Consider the following 21,008-nt stretch of genomic DNA (forward strand, 5'->3'; position numbering starts at 1 on the left):
TTTATATAAAAGGATGGTTCTGGTGCAAAAATCTGATTGGCTGAGCTGCGTTCAAAGCCATTGTAAAATACTTAATATAGATGCACACCAGACGCTTCACAACAACTGAACTCAGTATTATTGTGCCACCTCATAAAAAGTCACTCACCCAAACGGCTCCATAAACCCAAAATAGTGTGCTATATAAGTTTTAAATTCTTCTATGGTCAGGTAGTGCACAGTTTGTTGACTATGGATATGGCAGAATCCCAAATGACTATTTTTAGTTGTATTTTGCTCTGTTGGGCTGCAGGATCCAGTATTTAAATTTCTACGTAGTGCACTATGTAGGGAGCAAGGAGCCGTTTGAGATTCAGCCCCAGCATTAGAAGAGGGTCGCTGTTAGCTTTGTGCTAAATAAGACTCGCGGTAATTTGGTGACCAAAAAGTGCTTATAAAGCAAAGGTTTTTGCATTAAACAGGGCTGTGTTATCATATGTTCATTATTATATGAACAAAGTTAAAAAGTTCATGAAATGACTGCAATATACAGTGATGGGTAACCAAACGTTCTTCTTCTCATGCTGCAGTCCTTGGTTGCTTGGCAACAAAACCATTCTCTAAAAGAACTACATTTCTTGGCAGAATACTTGTTTATATCAATTATTATTATTAATAATAGCTTAAATTATTTTCTGAAAAAATGTGTATTTCATTATATTTTATGTCGGCCGCTGTTGGATAAAAAGCAATAAACTTGCTTTTTATCCAACAGGGATGGGGGTTTTACTTTGCTTCGTGTCATGCCTAAAACCCCCTTCACTGTATATTGTGGTCATTTCATGAACTTTTTCATTTTTTGTTATTGCTTTATTTACCCCTCACATGGTCAAAGTTTTATCATATACTTCTATAACTCAAGAGTAGCTCAACCAGTTTGCACTGAAGTCCCTGTAGTTAATGAAGAATAAGCCTTTGTATGAAATGAGCCTGGGATTTTAAGAGTCTAAAACAAGTTGCCTTGATTTATTGGATGCACTGTTTGCTAGTATGTAGTTTGGATAGCAAGTATGCTAGCTAGCACACTCACTTTTTAGCTGACGTTTTAGTAAGTTACAGATCACATCGCTTCAAAATTTACTAAAAACTAAAACTTAACTCAGCTTGGTTAACTATCAGACTAGCTAGCATGTGTGCTATACAACTTACAGACTTACCAATCATTTCATGTTGTTTTGCCTCTTTCCTTCAAACTGAAGGCTTCTCTATAAAAAATGTCTCATTATTTGAAGCTGTTAATGTCATTTGAAGTTTTTAGTAGGGTTTACTTTTGTATGCAAAGCCTACAGCTAATAACAAGCTGCATAATGCAGTTCACATGTTTAAACCATGGATTTAAGCTGAAAAACCATCAGCCCTTCTTCTGAGTGCACTAAAAAAGCACCATACCTCATTATAACTGTCCAATCAATATAGAGGATGGGTTTTCTCTCATCAGCCACTCATGCAACTTGGAAGAAAAGCAAGTTTTGGCTGTTTTTGAACTGGTGGAGCTGTACCTCACTCAGTACAATGGATCAGAGTGAGGAGTTAGAGCTTGCTGTGTGCGACAGTGTAACTCAGACTCCAATCACACTTCAGTCGCATGTTGACAGACCCAACTCGGACTCTCAGTGCAAAGATTACCACTATCTGAATGTGGTGAAGAGTTTGCTCCATAAGAAGAGTACAAACAGAAGCTTATTTTTTGGCTTTTATATGTTAGTTTTATAGCTGTTTTCAAATAATTAACAGTAGATCCTTAATCCTGCTGATTCAGTCTTCACTATTATTCCTCTTTTGTTTGTGTTTCCTCTTTTTGTTGTTTACTTCTTCTACTTTACTTCCGCCAATCCCCCCTCCTCCCGGCTATTCCGGGTGTTATTATTGCTGTGATCTCTTAGGATAATCTGCTCAAGCGTGTTTCTCCTGTCCTCGCCCGTATCGATCCCAGCCTGACGCTAATTCAATTTAGCCCTTGATTGGGTTTCTGTAGCCAGATTAGAGTTCATCCGCAGGTGAGCGGCCCGCATAACCCCGGCTCCAAAGCCGCTCCGGAGGAACACGAGCCTGGAGGCCTGTGTTTGTGATGGAGCGAGGACAAAACAAACACGCAGCTTCTGAACCTGCGCACGATCGCCTGTAATTGAATTTGTCCAGCGGCCATTTGCTGCAGTCGATATGAATTACTTTCCGAGGGTTCCATAAGGTCACTCGGGTCAGGGAGGAAGGCATCAGAAGGAGCCAGATTTCTTTCTTATTTCAGCGGATGGCGTATTACACAGGCTGCTTACACTGTAATAATTGTATTATCGATTCAACATAAACAGATTTAGCTTCTAGATTGCTCGAGATAAACACTATCAGGCTCTGGGAGGTGGATTTTTTGTGTTTGTGCTATGCAGCAGCAAAACTAGTGAGCTATTTTTTGTTCAAAAAAGATAGTGAAGAATCATCCTACAATCAAACTACTTACCCTACACTGTCAGAAAAAAGGTACATTTTTCAATGTACCTTCTAAGATAAAACGACAAATTAACCCTCTCAGGTTGACGATGTCATATGCAACATCAAAGGGCATCATACATAAAAGAATAAATATCTTGGGAATGCTGCATATTACAGACTTACTTTCATTTTGCCCGGAAGGGTAGTGTTGTTCCATCAACAAGTCAGGAGCACAGCCTCTGATTGGTCAACAGACTCAACCCAAGGCGTCATTGGACGGCTAACAGCCATGCTAACAACAACAACTCTTTTCAACCCGAAGAAATGGATAATTAATCACAGAAGACATTCAGTCTTTGGTTTGTCATTATGAATTTATTTTACAAAGCTTCTGAAAGGGATACGGTTGCCCCAGAGCCCTCATTGGGATGGCTGAACACTACACATCCGGGAAAATCAAAGTCTCCAGCATGCAGCGTTTCTGAGATTTATCCTTTTCTGTATAATGTGATTTGATGTCATATACAACATCGTCCAACTGTGTACCTTCAATATGTTTTCCCAGAGAAAAGGTACATATTTGTAATAGTGTTTTAATACAGAACAATAAAATAAAAAGCCTGGAGTGAAGACAGGGTGTGTGGAGTCAATACAACTTAGAACATATGAATTGCAATGGATTATGGTACAGTTATGCTCCCTAACAAAATTTCTGAAGACATACTGTTAAGGGGAGACACTGACACATTGAAAGTGGCTTGGAGTGAAATGGTTCATTGTAGAGACTCTTTACAGATTTCTTTACAGTGGTGGTGATAGGAACCAGGGGTCGCCATGACTACAATACAAATTTAGCCACTTTATTTACTAACCAAAACCACCAGTGAACCTACACGAGTCTTCAGAGTTTTATATGAAATGTTGATGATGGGAAAATAGTGGAAAATCTGATATAATCCGTTTTCGTTGGGGACTATTTTGCCTCACAATGCCCTGAATGTATCCTTCCACCATGAATGGATTAAAGAAACAGGCCAAGACCTTCTCAAGAGTATCGAAAAACACAGTATCATTAGGCGACATTCATAACTACGTAGAATAAAAACTGTGGACATGAAACTTCTCAGACATCTGGTTAGACATCTTGTTAAGATATTTATCAAAAGCATAAGACATTCATGCTGATTTTTACAAAGTTAGTGTTACTTCTAAACCTTTGGCCCCTGTCATATATCACGGTCAGTGCTGTTGTTAAACACCCCAGTTCTATTCTACCCTCTGCCCACGCTGCCCTGCTCTGGTAAGGTCAGGTAAAGCACTGAAACACTCACACTAGGGCCTTGCTCTCCCACATCAGCTGCTGCTCCCGGCGACAGGGACTGTTATCTTCCTCCTCAGTCCGCTGATGGCGGTTCCTATGACAACAGACAGCAGACAGGACAGGGCACAGGGTGCAGCGCATTGTTAAGTTGAGATTACTGTTTGAGGGGGAAAAGCTGAAACGGCGCTGCTTGAATCCAAAGCGAGCGATTTCAGGCTGCAGGTTTCGAGATGTGCTTAAATGTGAAGTCACCTGTCGCTAATCTTGTTATGATGAAATCTATCATGTACTCTGTATGTGTGGCACCTTTGCGGTGGCCTAAAGCCATTTCTCAGGCAGCTCACTCACCTCTCCATCTTCAAGCCTCCCAGTCCTGCACCACCGTGGTTGCAGAAGCGATGATACTTGCGTCCTTCCTCCTAAAAAAAACCCAACCAAACCAGTAGTCAACGAAAGCCATGCCTTTACAGAGCACAATGTTCTCCAGCAAACAGCAACACTCCCATGTGGGCAGATGACTCTGCAGTGCTCCAGCAAGGCCAATGGCAAACCAAATGAACCAGGCTGAATTAGGAAGACTATTCTAGAAAAGTTTGAATAGGTAGAGCACATTCTAGGGCATGGTGATTGGAAGAGAATATTCTAGAACATTGTGAATGGATGGAGGATACTCTAGAACATTATGAATGAGTTAGAATATAGTCTGTGAATGAGAGAGAACATTCTAGAACAGACTGATTGGAACATTCTGGAACAGTGTGCATGGGGCATTCTAGAATGATGGGAAGGGAGGAAAACAGAACCATGTGAATGGGGGCATTGTAGAACAGTGGGAGGGAACATTCTAGAACATTGTAAATTAAGGTGAATGTTTTTGCACATTGTGAATGGAGGAGAACATCATATAACGTATAATCATATAAATGAAGGAGAACATTCTAGGACAGTGAAATTGGAAAAGAATATCCTAGAACATTATAAATGTCTTAGAATAGTCTAGAGCCATGTGTGAATGAGGGAGAACACTGTAGAACAGTGTGTTTGGTCATTCTAGAACAATGCGAAGGGAGGAAAACAGAACCATGTGAGTGAGGGAAGGGGAATGTTCTCGAGAAGGGCTTTGTGATCATCCTATAACACTGTAAATGATGGAGAACATTCTAGAACAGTGTGAACAGATAAGAACATTTTAGGAACTGTCAACAATCACACATAAATATATAATAAACATTTGGGTTGGTTGGAGAAATTTGAGTCAGCAGGTTCTGAATGGTTCTTTAGAGCAATGCCATAGAAAAACCATTTTAGGTTCCCCAAGGAGCTTCAATGGATAGTTTTTTAATGTACAACTGCTGTAGAGTTTTAAGACGAGATGAAGAACCTGTTTGTAGTTTACAGGACCTCAACATAATGTATACCTTCTATACCAAATGTTTTTACTCAAACCATATGTCCAAGAAAAGAACCATTAAGGAACCTTCATTATGCTCAATTTCTGTGCTCATAGGTTTATTTTTGGAGTCTACTACAATAGATTTATGCTCCAATGTTCCAAAAACACATTATTCTTCTCATACTGTACATCTTTATTTATCCTGTGTTTGAAACGCTCTGTTAGAGTTCCTCTGTCTTTAAGCCCCGCCTCCCGATGAGCCCAGTTTGCTCTGATTGATCAGCTCGCCCACTCTGTCCGATTGGTCAACTGCCAGAGTGGTTCTGCCCCTACAGGTTCCGCCCCTGTCTTGCAGTCTGCAGACAGACCCTTCTCTCCTGAGCAGCTGTAAACTCCACTGTGCCTGTTTCTCCAGCGGCATCGATTTTGCCGTATCAGTTTGATCCAGAGTTGATCCTGAAAATCTGGTCAGCGTCTTTTCCACACAGCTACACCAGTGAACACACTCTTCCTCCTCCAGTAGCCGCTGTGCGCTGTGCGAGAGCTTGCCAAGCTCACTGGTAGGCGGGCAGTAAGGACTGTGTTATGAGATGACATCACCTTGTAATGAAGGAAAAGGGCTGGAATTCCAACAAGGCCTTTCAGGAAGCTGAGAAAAGTGGCTTCTGTGGGAGAGAGTTTCTCCCTCTGGAGTTAACTTTGAGCTTTGGGACTTTGCAGACCGTTTATATGCACAAAAAGCTACACAACTCACTAAAGAAACAAAGTTTACCCAAAGATGAAAATGAGGATGCTCGCCTCAGGAAAGGAAAACGCATTCAGGTTTCCTTCTGCATCGTTTTAGCTCGCTGAGAGTCTATCCATCTCGCTGTGTGCCAAATGAGGTGCCAACAGGTAGTAAAGCACTCTATAAATCGGCCGCCCGATGCCGCAGACGGAACAGGCCGTTCCCAGACACAGCAGCCGGTTGTCAGTGGGCACTGCCAAATCTGTGATTTGTAGACGTGAGTCTGTGTGCTCAGATGGTTTAGAGTACGGCTCATCTTGGTTCCAACAGTAATGAGTTCTGGAGAATGACATCAACGACTTGTGGAAGCTAATGAAGTGTAGTTTGACTGGGCCTGGGCAGCTGGAGCTGCAGCTCTGCAGGCTGATATACTGTATGTTCAAACGTTTGTAGACAGCTGCACATCCAGCGTTTCTTCTAAAATGAAGGGTATTGATAGGGAGTTTGTTCCCTATTTGCTGCAGTTACAACCTCTACTCTTCTGAGAAGGCTTTTCACTTGTTGTGAGGATTTGATTGAGCATTAGTGAGGTCAGGTACTGATGTTGGATGGTCAGTTCTGGATCATAAATTGTCCCAAAGGTATTGGATGGAGCTCCATCACTCCAGAGAACACAGTTCAACTGCTCCACAGCCCACTGCTGGTAGGCTTTATTCACCTTCAGCCCACGCTTGGTGTTGGGCATGGTGACCTTAGGCTCACATCTATTGGTCAGTGCTTTTTTGTAGAGATTACAGAAGCTGTGTGAGTGCAACTGAACCACTGTATCAGCAATAAATGCAATTTAAAGTAGCTGAACTCACCCATTTTGCTCATCCTCACATCCACCAGAGAACACATGCTTGCACATTGTAATGCACATTTTAATGCGCAATTACTGTTAATTTGCTGAATTTAACAGATTGGGGGAAAAATATTTAACTCAGAAAATTAATACTCAATTAAAATATACAATTAAAATAATTGTTCCCTAAAATTAGCAGAAATAGACATATTTAAACATGTTCCCCGTAGAGGATGTGGTAACATTTCACGTAGGAAATCAATAAAACATGTAATTTGTTTGCAATTTTGCATATGACTGTACATCATTAAGCAATCCCACCAGAGCAGTTCTGCAGCCCTGAGCATGGTTAGTTAACCATGCCAAGGAAACCGTGCTGATCAGTTTGAAAGCATGCGTCCGGGGGGAAATGCCGCCTGTCCGTGCTTAGAAATGTTCTACCGTATAGTGGAAAAGAAACAGAGCGCCTCTCAGCCAGTCACACTGCAAGGTCTGAACTAACTGTGGTCTGATCTTGTATAAACAGGTCAGAACACGGCTCTTAGTTTACATCCAGATTCGTTCTAACCTATGATCTCCCACATCACACATACAAGACGCATGCAGGCTATTCTGAGCCTGATGTTTTCTCCAGGTCCCTATAGAGCGCTCTCTCAGTGCCTGAACATGCTGACATTGATCGAACATCAACACTCACCCGGTCCCTGAGCGCAGGGTCTAACAGATGTTAAAACAAGTAGGAGGAGTGTGACTGAGAGTTCGGCCTGATTAATAACTTCAGAGGGAGTGTTTATGAGAGTTTCATAGAGCCAGGCCAGTAACGTGAATAATAAACTATAAAATTTTATTTATTTTTTTTTTAATAAAGTGCTTAATAAGTACGGGAGAGGGAGGCAGGCTGGGGTCTCCACAGTGCAGTCTGGGATGCAGGTACGGCGTTCTGAAATTTTAAGTAATATATACGGTCGTGTGCAAAAGTGAACAACCCATTTCAAATGAGGGTTTGTTGATTTTTTGTCTGAAATTAATACATTCTCTACACATTCTCTACATTCTCAATATGCAAATTTTAGTCCACAATTTCCATTTATTTGCTGAGTTTAACAGAACTTTCTTTCCAAAATGTCAAATTCAAATTTGTACAGAAGTGTGTTCTCTGTAGAGGATGTGTTAAATTTTCACTTAGAAAATCAACAGAAACATGGCGTAGCGTTCCAACTTTTGCTTATGACATTACATCATACAAAAGGATATGGATTTTTTTTTTCATTTGAATTTTTTGCATAATGTATAAGAAAAAGGCTTATGAAATTCAAAATCCACAAAAAAGTAAACAAATGAACAAAGTTCAGACATGACTCATATAGTAATTGCAAACTATTTACCAGACTCACAGATGAACAGACATTTCAACACAATAGCATTCTAGCCACCAAACCCACTAAACAGAACTACCAGTTACATGGACCACCCACTTATGATGTCACTAAAGTGAGTCAGAAGCATCAACAAAACCCATCATCGACCAATGACAATATAAAGCAAAAAAAAGATAATGAATAACAGACGACAAGCGAGGCTGTTTATACTAATTTAATTCATTTCGATCAACAAAGAAAACACGAGCGAATACAGCCATTAGCAGCGGGCCGGGATGGCACAACTATCCCCTCGTATTAAATAAAGTGATGATGAATGGGCCAATACTAACTAAAACAAAGAGAATTTTATTACTTCAATTTAAATCCCCCCACCCAAACCCTGCCATCCCCCCCTACCCCTCAACCCAACTGTAAGTAATGGCAGCATATAAAAAAGAGTCTTTTTAAACTTTGGCTAAATGGACTCTGGAGCAGTCAAGTCTGGGTTTGGTGAGTGCCAGGAGAACGTTACCTGCCTCACTGCACTGTGCCAGCTGTAAAGTTTGGTGGAGGAGGGATGTTGATATGGGGTTGTTTTCAGGGGTTGGCCTAGAACCCTTAGTTCCAGTGAAGGGAAACCTTAATGCTTCAGTGGAACAAGACATTTTGGACAATTCTGTGCTTCCAACTTTGTGGGAACAGTCTGGGGAAGAACCTTTTCTGTTCCAGCATGACTGAGCCCCAGTGCACAAAGCAAAATCCTCCTGCTCCTGTAGGTGTAATATGGAGGTGTCCCAATACTTTTGTCCATATAGTGTATTTTTCAAGTAATAGATACTGAAAGGAGATAAAGACTCATTAAGAATAACTAACTAACTAGTCATGGACTAGTCTGCAGTGGTCCTATGGTGGTCTAACATCACTCTAGCTCTGGACGAGCATTATGCAAACAGACCGACCAAAAACCAATCAGGTGGTTGATATGTGGTAACCAATTGCGTCACCCATCCTCAAGCTGCACAGTGATTCAAGACTCGAGCACATGCGGATAATGGTTGAGAAAACAACACGTGCATTAAAAAATGTGGGACATTATTACAATATTACAATATTAGGCTTTGGGTCACAGAACTAGCCAACAAGACTGCACATGCTTTTCTCTGAAAACCTAAACTTGCTTGTGTTTTAGCGACATGCTCCCAAAGCAGCCAACAGCTGGTGAGGGATGTAAATCAGCTGGCAGTAATGACAATGCAGCGTTAACTTAAACAGTGCACAGCTACTTCTGTTTTTATTTTGAATATATATATATATATATATATATATATATATATATACATACATATATATATATATATATATAAATATAAACACTCTAAAACAAGCACATATAGGTCTTCACTATGCTCAGCTCAGTTAATTTATCTTTTTCAGGCATTTAGTTAACCAGTCCTGAAATGTGGGTGTGCTGCCGCCCCCTCGACCCCACTTGAAATGTATGAACATTTAGACCTTTTCTTGACGAGTTATTAAATTATTACTTGTTCAAGGCCTAGTTCTAGAGAAGACTCTTCAGACGAAACGGAGTATGCAAAGCATTTATTCATTAGGTCAGAAAGAGAAGGCCTTCAGACTGCCCTCCATACTTCATATAAAAGGCTGAGAGCTGAGAGAAGCTGCTGAACAGAGAGCAGCTGTTAAAGGACCACCAGATCTACACAGAGATGCCACTTTATTAGAAACAACTTCCTGTTTTTCTCATTCACTGGCCATTTTATCAGAAACACCTCTGACATAGGTGAACATTAGACTAACAATTATAGAATGTAGTCCATCTGTTGATCCACATGTGGTTCATCAGCCACCTCTACCCCATTCATCAATAGAAAGGGATCACCAGGTCCACCTTTGGTCAGATGGTATTTGGGTGGGTGGACCATTCTTGGTAGTGACCATTGTACTAGGTGTGATGGATCTTGCAGTTCAGTGAAGTATGTGTTAAAAAGATGCATTAGACTTTCAAAGTATTGGATCTTAAGCTCTTAAAGCAATAAAAGTTCTTGCATACGAAAAAATACTCATGAGACAAATTCTTAACTTGCAAACAGTTTCTTTGCCAAGTGCATTCCCGCTAAAGCAGAGGCGTTGAACTGGGTTCATTCTTGGCCACAGCCCTGTAGAGTTTAGCTCTCCGCCTCACTGAAGGGCCCACATTCTGCATTTGCCAATTGTTAATGTCTGTTAACTGCTGCAAATAAAACATTAAATGTCCTTTACAAGCCGCAAATGCCTGTGTTTAATGCTAATGTGGGGATTTGGGAGCCTCTCACTCCTTTTACGCAATGTAGGCCGTTTCGTCCTTGGTCGAATGCCAGTCATGTAGTCATATAGGGGAGCAAGGGGGAACAACCTCACAAACAAGGACACAAATTAATACAGATTTTTTACATTGTTAAAGAAGGTCATGCAGCGTGAGCTTCTGGCCACTTTACCACATTTCCTAGCCGCCGTCTCTCACCAAAATTCAGAGCGATTCATCAGCGTTTTAAAGAGATCTGTGCCAAAGAGCGTTTTCAGGGCATGTAAGTAAATTTTTTCAAATCCAACCTTACATTACTTTAATAATCATCTTGTTGCCGACAAGCTCACAGCAGGTGCAGCTGGGCTTGAGTACAGCCTCCATACTGCAGGGTTAGCTTTTACACAATGTTACAACTGGTTACACTTTAATAAACAAAGAGAAATGAAGTAAAATTTTGGTTTTAAATAAGTATATTAATGAAACTGATATTAACAGCTGGTAAAGCTGTAGTTATTCAGAAACAATATTTTCATATTTTTCTGATGTGTGTTGTTTATATTTGCTTTTTATATATGCCCATTTTGAATTTGACCAACAACATGTTCCAGAAAAGTTGGGAAAAGGCTGATAAAGTTATATAATGCTAAAAAAACACTTTAGAGAGGCTGAGTCTTTCAGAAGTAAAGATGAGGAGGGGTTCACCACTCTGTGAAAGACATGATCAAAGTGCAACAATTCATGAATAACTTTTCTCAACGTAAAATAGCAAAGAACTTTTGCTTTCCATCATCTACAGTACATAATATCATTAAAAGATTTAGAGAATCTGGCGAAATCTCTGTATGCAAGGGACAAAACACTGTATCTTTTCTTTTTTCAGTTTTTATCTTGTTCGATATGATTTTGAAGTTGTAGTCAGGATATCCTAGGGAGGATTTTCGGCCAAACGAAAAGGCTTTAATATACATATAATTCTTACAGCTCTAAACCAAGGCTTTCCATCAGTCTTTCGCAGTGCTGCAAATGGCATTCACTGAGCTGGAGTCAGTGCTGTTTTTGCGCTCAATTAGAGAATATCACCCAACACGATCTGATCCAGTCACTACGTCGGCTTCATTTGCACAGGCGATGTTATCGGCCGTCTCAGTCCGGGGGAAATGTTGAATCAGGGGAAAGAGCTGTATCTGTAAGGATGGCCATTAATTGGAAAATTGGAAATCAATTTACATGAGCGCCGCCGGGAGCGGGCCATTATTCAGAGTCTGAGATGCAGGTCCTTGCCCAAAACGGACGAGGAAAAACGCTGCGCAGTGGATGCAGTCGCATGAGCTGTAATTACACTGATATCACGTGTACTGTAAATGACACAAGTGGAACACATTCAAACAACTACAGGCTGCCAGCGCTAAGAGATAAAAGACCAGCGCCGGCACTCAAACGTCCTTCTGGCACACTGTGCACTACACTGAGACGCAGTATGAGAAACAACATTGTCATACCAAAACCTCATAAATACATTTTTACACCACTTGAATGCTGGATTTTACATTTTCTGAACATTTCACAATGAACAGACCATTAAAATACATTAAGCGAAATTCCACATTTTTTAAATTTCCAAAGAAATCAGTGTTTGAGATGTAAACAGTCATTCAGAGTGGTTTGCTGTGAAATGGTTCATTGTAGAGACTCAGATTTCTTTACAGTGCTTTTTAAAAAGCAGAGATGTGGACTCGAGTCAAATGACTTTGGACTCGAGTCATAAATTTGATGACTTGAGACTCAATTCAAGAAAATCGAGAAAGACTTACGACTCGACTTCGACTTCAACACCAATGACTTGGACTTTGACTTGGACTTCAGCCTTATGACCTGGAAAGACTTGGGACCCAAAGTGGAAGAAATGTCTCGAAATTCGAGAGTCTCGAGAGTCTGGCTGCAGACAGGACTCTACATAGTCGGTTACTTTTCATGTGAACGGATTCGTCTTTGATATCTTGAGTCGTCGGTTGTCAGTCACTGTGTTTATGCCAGGTTTAGTTTATTTCGGAAGACAAATGAAGCATCAGAGCTCAAGTTTGTCTTCATAAGCTAGAAACAAGCGAAGCATCAATGGCATCAATGCTCCCTCACTCAGCACTTAAACTCTTACTGAGAAACTCACCAGGCAAACTGACCATTTTTCTCATTTTGATCGATTTAACAGCTTCTGCAGGCAAAACAAGTGCAACATTCACCACGAGGCTGAAGCTGACTTGCCAGTTTTGTATTTGTCGTTCCACCTTAAATGGTGCAGCAGTCAGGCGCCTGAACGTAACTGCTGCGCCATTCAATGTGGAACAGAAAACTTGAATAAGAAGCTGCTGGTGAAAAAAGACAACTTCAGCTTCGTACAATCACCTTCATTTTGCTGTCTTTTCTGTAAACTGAGTTCAGCGTGGTCGTTTTGGTTTCTGTTGGCCTCAAAATTTAATCAGACTATTAGTTGATTTAAGTTGGCTGAACAAGTTTTTGTGCTGAGCTATTGTTTATTATAATCCTGTGAGTCCAGTGTTCAGTTCAGTAGTACTTTTAAAATTCTTTTCATGTGTAGTTGCGCTACTCTTTGTGTATACAGTACACCTGTCATGGTTATTTGTGTACCATGGGTTTTGTATTTTAGTTGTAAGGGTAAAAAAACAGAACAAAACAAAAAATAATAACCTACAGCCATACGCTGCTACCGTGCTGTCATTAAAAGGCACTGCTACCATTATTCAGTGTTGTGGCCTTAAATTAGCTGAAGAATGCAGACTGATTTGTTTAGGACTCAAAGATAAGAACTATTAACTTTGGACTCAACTTGAGACTGAACCTTCATTGACTCGGGACTGGATTATCTTGACTTGGCACTTGACTTGGGACTAGAGTGTCAAGACTTGAGATTACTAATTACTTGCAACTTAGTGACTTGTTTCCAAAAGTATATGTTTGCCCAAAAACTCGTAACACAACCAAAACCATTTCATGTGAGGGAGCTTTTAGAGGTGGATGTCTGGTTCCTATCACCACTACTTCAACAATTCAGATTTCAGCATTTCACACCAAACCACTCTGAATGACTCTGTCTACAGCTTAAGAATTTGATTATGAAGTTATTTGAACTGGCTTTATATGACTTGAAGGAAGCATGTGCTACCCTCCTTACACTGGTGGTATCATGTGATCAGGGGGACCCAAAATTTCTTTATTGTTTTCTCCTCCAAAGCTTCCGTTTCAGAGACACAGTGATAAGAAATCTACGCAGAAACACGAACACAGACACAGCCTGAAACTAGTGTCAGATGTCCAAGCCACTGTGATTAGAAGCACATTCACCTTGAACAGAGTCTTTATGTGAGCAGATTAGTTTAGTATCTGAGGACACAGAGCGATAAGAACAGACCAGGCAGCTTTAGGATGTTATGTGAAGGAACAGGTCATGGAAACAATCTGTTACTGTAATGGAGCGGTCAAACTGCTGGATGACCCTGAGACGCCCAGATGAAGACGATCACAGATGAAGAGGAGAAATTAAGGACTGAAAACAAGATAGATAAAAAAAGAGAGAATGAGAGAGAAGAAATAAGAGACAATGAGTTTATGGGGGAGTGAGAGAGACAGAGAGCGAGGGAGAGAGAGAGAGACAAAGAAAGAAAGAGGCAGAGAGAGAGAGAGAGAGAGAGAGAAAGAGAGAGAGAGAGAGAGAGAGAGAGAGAGAGAGAGAGAGAGAGAAAGAAAACTGACAGAGAAGCAGAAGGGGGAAAATGAGAGAAAGAAGGGAGAGGGGCACAGAAATCAAGAATAAATGAAAGAATAAAAGAGAAGGAGAGAGCATGGAAGTTGAGCGACAGGCAGAGCAAAGAAAAGGATAAACAGAAAGGGAGAAAACGGAAAAGAACAAAAAATGAGAGACAGGTAGAGAAAGAGTGAGAGGGCGAGTGAAAGATGAATGAAAGATGAAATAATTGAAGACATAATAAGAGAAAGAAGAAAAATGAAAATTGAAAAACAAGAAAAAATGTGGGGAGAGAGAGAGAGAGAGAGAGAGAGAGAGAGGAAATAAATGATCAAGTGAAAAATTAAGAAGGATACAGAAAAAAGAAAATCAGAAACAGAAAAAGAGTAAAGGACATTAGAGATTATGAGAAAAAATGAAAAAATGAAAAAAGAAGAAGAAAGACAGTGAAAGAGATAAGGAGAGGAAGTGAAAGAGAAATGAAGAGGAGAAAATGAGCTTGTGAGACAGAGAGATACAGACGGAAAGAGAGAGACATACAGAGAGAAAAAGAGAGATAACATGGCAAAGGGAGAGAGAGGTACATACATACAGAGAGAGAGAGAGTAAAAAACAGTGAGAGAGAGACATACAGAGAGAGAAAGCGAGAACGTGACAAAGGGAGAGAGAGATACTTACATACACACAGAGAGAGGGGGGGCATAGAGAGAAAGAGAGATACAGACAGAAAGAGAGAGTAAGAAAGAAAGAGAGAGACATACAGAGAGAGAAAGAACGATAACATGACAAAGGGAGAGAGAGATACATACATACAGAGAATGAGAATGTTGGAGCCACAAAGAGAGAGAGAGAGAGAGAGAGAGAGAGAGAGAGAGAGAGAGATACAGACAGAAAGTGAGATACAGACAGAAAGTGAGATACAGACAGAGAGAGAGAACAAGAGAGAGACACACATACGGTGGGGGGAGCTGAGCGAGAATGATCATACACTCTATCAGAGTGCAGGGTGGTCTCTGGTGGGCTGGTCTCATGGTGCCATCAGACCCTTGGTGCAGTCTTTTGGAGAGCATATGGAGCTGGCACAAGCTTTGCCACCTCCATCACCGCGTCAGAGCATAAAGCTTCGTCCAATTAAACACGGCGCCGATTCATTTAGCCCCAGCGAAACGGACCCCCAGCTTCGCCCGAACCCCGCCGTCCCCTCCCCTGTGCAGCAAACAGATGGATCCAGCGCAGCATCCGTGACTAATAAAGTAGGGCTAGGTACACAGCACACGGCTCCCCACCCGCCACAGAAATCATCTTCATCATGGCAGGAGTCGAGGCACCTTCGCCATTCCAGAGATGGATCTGCCTGCGGTGCTGCACTGCGAGCGGAGGGGATGAGGGGGACTCTAAAGCCATGAAGAATCCCATCATGCTTTAGGAATCATCTGTCTCGCTCCCAAAGTACAGAAGCCTGATCTGTCTGATTTTGGGACACTGTGGGGCCTTTCTGGCACATTTGTAGACACATAGCATAAATATAACCTTGAAGGGGAATTCCACCCTTTTTTAAAAATTTTTGCATAAACAGTCAAGATGTAAGCGGAGTGATTCAGAGTGGTTTGGTGTGAAATGGTCAATTGTAGAGACTTAGATTACTTTACAGTGGTGGAGATAGGAACCAGGGGTCACCATGACTACAACACAAATATAGTCATTTTATTTACTAAACAAAACCACCAGTGAACCTACATGTTTTTAAATGTTGATTATACGTGTTGTAGACATTGCGGCACCCACCACTGCAAAGTTTCTCTACAATTAACCATTTCACATTACACCAATCTGAATAACTGTGTTTAATGACTGAATAATACAGAATTTTTTGGTGGAATTGGTGGAATTCCTCTTAAATCCTTAGAACCCTAGAATTTTGGGTTTTTTTACTGATATTTTGGGTCAATTACAACTACAGTTGCAATTATAAAGTATTTACATGCCATATGTTATTTTCAGGAGATCCTGGGCTGCTCAGCTATGACATTGTTTGACATGTGAATGCGAACAGAAATTTGATATCTTTATGAATTTGGGCCATTTCTAATCAAACATTTACCTAGCGCCTGCTGAATTTTGTAATCTTTTGTTATACAGATCTTGAAAACAAGTGGCACCTCAGATACCTTTTCAGAAATTGTTAGTCTGGACTGTCTGTGAACTGAAAGTGTAAGAATTCTGAGGATGATTCATGTTATTGGTTATTATGACCAAAAATAAACAATTAGCATAAGGCGGCCATACTTTTTATTGATTTTCTGTCCTCTTGGATTCATGCTGAGGGCTAAAACTCAGATATGCAGCAAGACAGGCTTTATTTTTAATTACAAATTGAATTGAATATTTAATATCAGATATTTTCAATACTCAAAATCAATGCAAACTGAAAGACAGAGCTAAACAGTATTCATTTTATAATAAAATTTGTCATATTTATTGTTATTTATCTGTTAAAATCTGTTTTAGGGCCTGTTTGTGTGATTTTAAGGGGAAAGAGGGGAAAGAAGTGCACTGTAGTGAATAGGACAAGGGCCATTTTTGTCACCTTTTTTGCCCGTTTCTCCGCCCCTCCCCCACTCTCTCAGCTCAGAAGCATGCACCTGCCGCATGGCTAGCATTTAGCCTCAGTTATGTAAGCGTGACTGCATTTTGAATAATTTTTTATGTGTATTTAGCCGTAAATTTCTGATTATCAGTACTAAACTCAGAGTCTGAGAGTCAATCAGAGGACTGTTTGAGACACGAGGGAAAGTTCTAGGTCGTTAATGCATTCAGCCATTTAAACTGGGCACACAGAGTCCTGAAGGTCAACTTGATGTGCAAATTGCATCAGTGTTTTAAGTACGTCAGGTCACATGGAAGCACACATGCAACACGCTTTCAAAGCACAGCTCTGCATGCTTTACCAATCATGTATGTCAGTGCCAAAGCACACAAACAGTGTTCTTTAGAAGAGCCACTATTGGTTCCCTGAAGAACCTTTTACTAGATGGTTCAATTTTAGTAAAAGAGATGTGTTATATGAAAGTTCTCGATGTAATATAGTGGCTTTAAACCAACAAGTTTTCCAGAGAACCCTACATCCAAGCCAAGAACCACTCAGGAACCTTTATTTTTAATAATATACAGAGGCAATGCATCCGATCTGGGGACACTTATGGCTTTTTAAGACACAGTCAAGGCTTTCAGTCTGCACTCTACACTCACTCCTCCACTCCTCCGGGAGAACAGAGGAAGTGGAGCACACTTCCGCCATCTAATATCTGCCTCTCTCTCTGTCTAGCTCTCTCTACCTTTCTTCATCTCCGTCTACCTCGCAAATGAGGTTTTTGGCTTCTGCACACCACCGCATCGCCGGTCTTTCCTTTATAATGTATTTCAGAAGCCATTAACTGTCTCCTGCGAGGCTACATCAGTGGCCTCAAGCTGGAGCTCTACAAACATCCACCAACGCGCTTGCGCTCGCATTCGCTGCGACTCAGAAATGCAGCTTCGGATTCTGATTTGAACCTAACAAACTGTTCCCTAAAGAACCTTTCAATGCATGGTTCTTCAGAAATCCATCTTTACCACCTTAGTTCTTTTATGGCTATTGTACCTTATCTTAAGAGCGCTTACTTTGCGATCGGTAGTTCTTTAAAGAATAATGAGCCTCGTTCTCCAATATCTTCCTTCGTATTTTCTTAAATGTGTTCTTGAAAAAGGTCATAAGAAAAAGTCTACATCAGATTCATGACGTGTTCTTAAAGCATAGAACTGTTCTCACCTTTGTGCTCTTGAGTGTGTGTAGATTCTGTTCTTACCTAAGAACAAATCCCAAATAAGAGAACATTGGTGAATGTCAGAACCTTCGTGAAAACTGCATAAGTGGGTTTTAAGAAGAGATTTCTTCTTAATAACGGATGGTGAAGTTTAAAGAACCTCCACATCATATAAAGGCTCTAAGAAGAACCCTTAAACTGGTATAAAACTGTTGCATTATGTGAGGGCTCTTTATCTTTTAAAGGTCCTAAATACTCACACATCTCTTTTCAAACAGCATTTTTTCAAGGAACCAAAAGTGGTTCTTCTATCGCATCGCTCAAAGAGCGTTTTTTGTGCATAGAAGATCCACTTTTCAACCAATAGTTCGTTAAAGAACCATGTTTGTGTGCGAAGACGCTTTTTAAAGAATGCTCAAATGACGTAAAGGTTCTAGGTAGAACTGGAAAAAAATTTGGTGTGGATCCTTCATATTCTTTAAAAATGTTCTTTGAAGGTTCTTCACACTTACAAGTATCTTTTTAAACATGGTTCATAAGGGAACCAAAAGAAGTTCTTCTATGGCAGCGATTAAAAAACATTTTATGGCACCTTTTTCTAAGATTGCATAGAAAATCCACTTTTCATAGGTCTAATAGGTCTTTGAAGAACCATGTTTGTAAACGAGATGTGAAAGATTGAAGAACGTTTTTAAGTAAAAGTTCTAGGAAGGACGATTAAACTGGTATAGAAGCTTTACATTATGTGAGGGTTCTGCTTCTCCAGCGTTTCTTCTGAAATGAAGGGTATTAATAGTGAGTTTGTCCTCCTTTGCTGCAGTAACAGCCTCTACTCTTCTGGGAAGGCTTTACACGAGATGTTGAACATTGCTGTGAGGAGCTGATTGAGCATTAGTGAGGTCAGGTACTGATGTTGGATGGTCAGTTATAGATCACTCCAACTCATCCCAAAGGTACTGGATGGAGCTCCATCACTCCAGAGAATGCAGCTCCACTGCTCCACAGCCCAATGCTGGGGCACCTTTATACCCCTGTATGCTTAGCATTGGGCATGGTGACTTTAGGCTCACGTGCAGCTGCTCCGTCCTAATTCTAATGATCAATGCTTTTCTATGGACACTATACAAGCTGATTAGAAGGAGCATCAGGACACGTTTGGACATATAGTCTAGGTCCATTAAAGTCTTAGATGTTCTACCCAACATCTCTGCTGTTTGGTTAAAGCAGTTGCTCAGTTTGAGCGGTGATTAACTACAGTGAAGGTCAATGCAGACTTAGCTCCACTATTGATTGCAGGGGTGGAAGGATGGATGGATAGATAAATGGCTGGATGGATAGATGGATGACTAGTTCAAAGCCATGAGAACATTCTCAGACTGCATTTGATATTGTCTCGTTCATGTTTTTATGGATAAAACATCTTTAATGTTAATTTTCAGTGGCTGGGGGTAATAATAAACAGCTCTGTTCTGTGGGGTATGAGTAATGGCAGCATTATTACAGCCGATCGAGCTGTGCCATAGGGGGTGCGTTCAATATACCAATTTTTAAAGTGCTGAATACATCACACTGCAATTAATTATTCATTTTTAAGGAGCTGCTCTGTAGAAGCTTTGGAATGCAGACACACGGTCAGTGCACTCCAATAGGAGTCAAGGAATAAATCAGTGAAAAATCAGAAAACTTACCCAATTTTACACTTAAACCTAGATGTAGTTGATCAGCCAAGACATGTTTGGAATCCAAATTTTGCTTTTTTAGCTGAGAACTGGAGCTATGAGGCTAATGTCGCTAACACAGACTAGGGCTCAATAGTCACCCAAATAGCCTAAATAGGTCCTGTAAAAATACATCATGCAAGCTTTTCCCAACCTGCTCAACAACATCCAGGCCTTCACTATGGTGACACAGACTTGTCGGTCAGACTTGCAGGACGTTGCATTCATGCACACCATAACTCCAAAAGTATCCAGACAGCCTGATTTCAGCCGCTTTAGAGTGCACCCTTTGCTGGTTCAGGTGTACATCTGCGCAGCTTGTATGATGTCCAGAGAAAAGCAATGCTAATAGAACGGGACACTGCAGCAGCCGCACATGAGCTTGAGGTCACTGTTCTCCTCAGCTGCCCCCCAGCTCTGTTCTCTGGAGTGATGCAGCTCCTTTGGGATGAGCTGGAGTGATCCAGAACTGACCATCCAACATCAGTACCTGACCTCACTAATGCCCAATCAAATCCTCACAGCAATGTTCAACATCTAGTGCAAAGCCTTCCCAGAAGGGTAGAGACTGTTACTGCAGCAAAGGTGGACAAACTCACTATTAATACCCCTCATTTTTGGTGAGGCAGGTGCAAACTTTTGGACATGCTGCGTACTCGGAGATCAGCCACCTGATGACCTAAGCGCAGAATGATGAAGTCTACTCTTGACTTGCCAGCGCACGCACACCACTGTAGAGCGCGCGAGGGCACGAGCTAAGCTCCAGCTGTGCCCCGTGCCCATCATTTATCGCAAAACGCGCGTGCTAATTGCTGATAATTGCTTAATTACAGTTCTACGTCCACCGTCAAATGTATCTCCCACCTAAAGCGCGCAGGTAGGCACACAGCGAGAGTCTGACCCCTTGCTGACTGTGTTGGACGTTAGTGAGGAAAGACATGACCACATACCTGCGTGATGCTCAGGGATAAGCGCTTCCTCTCCGTCTCGCCTCGTGCTCTCAGATCCCTGCAAAAAAGGACACGAGAGCAAAGTTGGAGGTATCAGTGAAGCAAGCAGAACGAATGTAAAGCTCTCGTGCAGCTCGCGCTACATGGGTCCGTCTGGCTTTCTCGATGACATAACCGGGTAAGAGGGGTTTGGGCTGCACGAGACAAGTCAATCAATCACTCGGCAACGCCAAATCCGCTCGCGTCTACTGCAACAGTGGTGCGCGAGCCTCGCAGGGATGCATGTCACACTAACCGAGGAGAGCCGGTCCCCAGCATGCCCGGATCACGTCTCGGTCGAAGTGGCGCGAGGAGGGAAGCAGCGGC

The 21,008-nt window shown here is 41.3% G+C and overlaps 1 protein-coding gene across 1 annotated transcript in view; it reads right to left on the reverse strand.

Annotated features, from left to right (window-relative positions):
- Nucleotides 1-21,008, reverse strand: part of LOC118797490 — a 157,245-nt gene extending 136,237 nt beyond the window's left edge. The window contains exons 1-4 of the mRNA XM_036556864.1: nt 20,938-21,008; nt 20,643-20,700; nt 4,136-4,206; nt 3,798-3,881 (exon numbers count right to left, since the gene is read on the reverse strand). Coding sequence (XP_036412757.1) covers nt 3,798-3,881; nt 4,136-4,206; nt 20,643-20,700; nt 20,938-20,960 — 236 coding nt within the window. The 5' untranslated portion in view covers nt 20,961-21,008. The remainder of the gene's footprint in view (nt 1-3,797; nt 3,882-4,135; nt 4,207-20,642; nt 20,701-20,937) is intronic.

The sequence above is a fragment of the Colossoma macropomum genome, unplaced genomic scaffold (assembly GCF_904425465.1).
Source record: "Colossoma macropomum unplaced genomic scaffold, Colossoma_macropomum, whole genome shotgun sequence".
Lineage (NCBI taxonomy): Eukaryota > Metazoa > Chordata > Actinopteri > Characiformes > Serrasalmidae > Colossoma > Colossoma macropomum.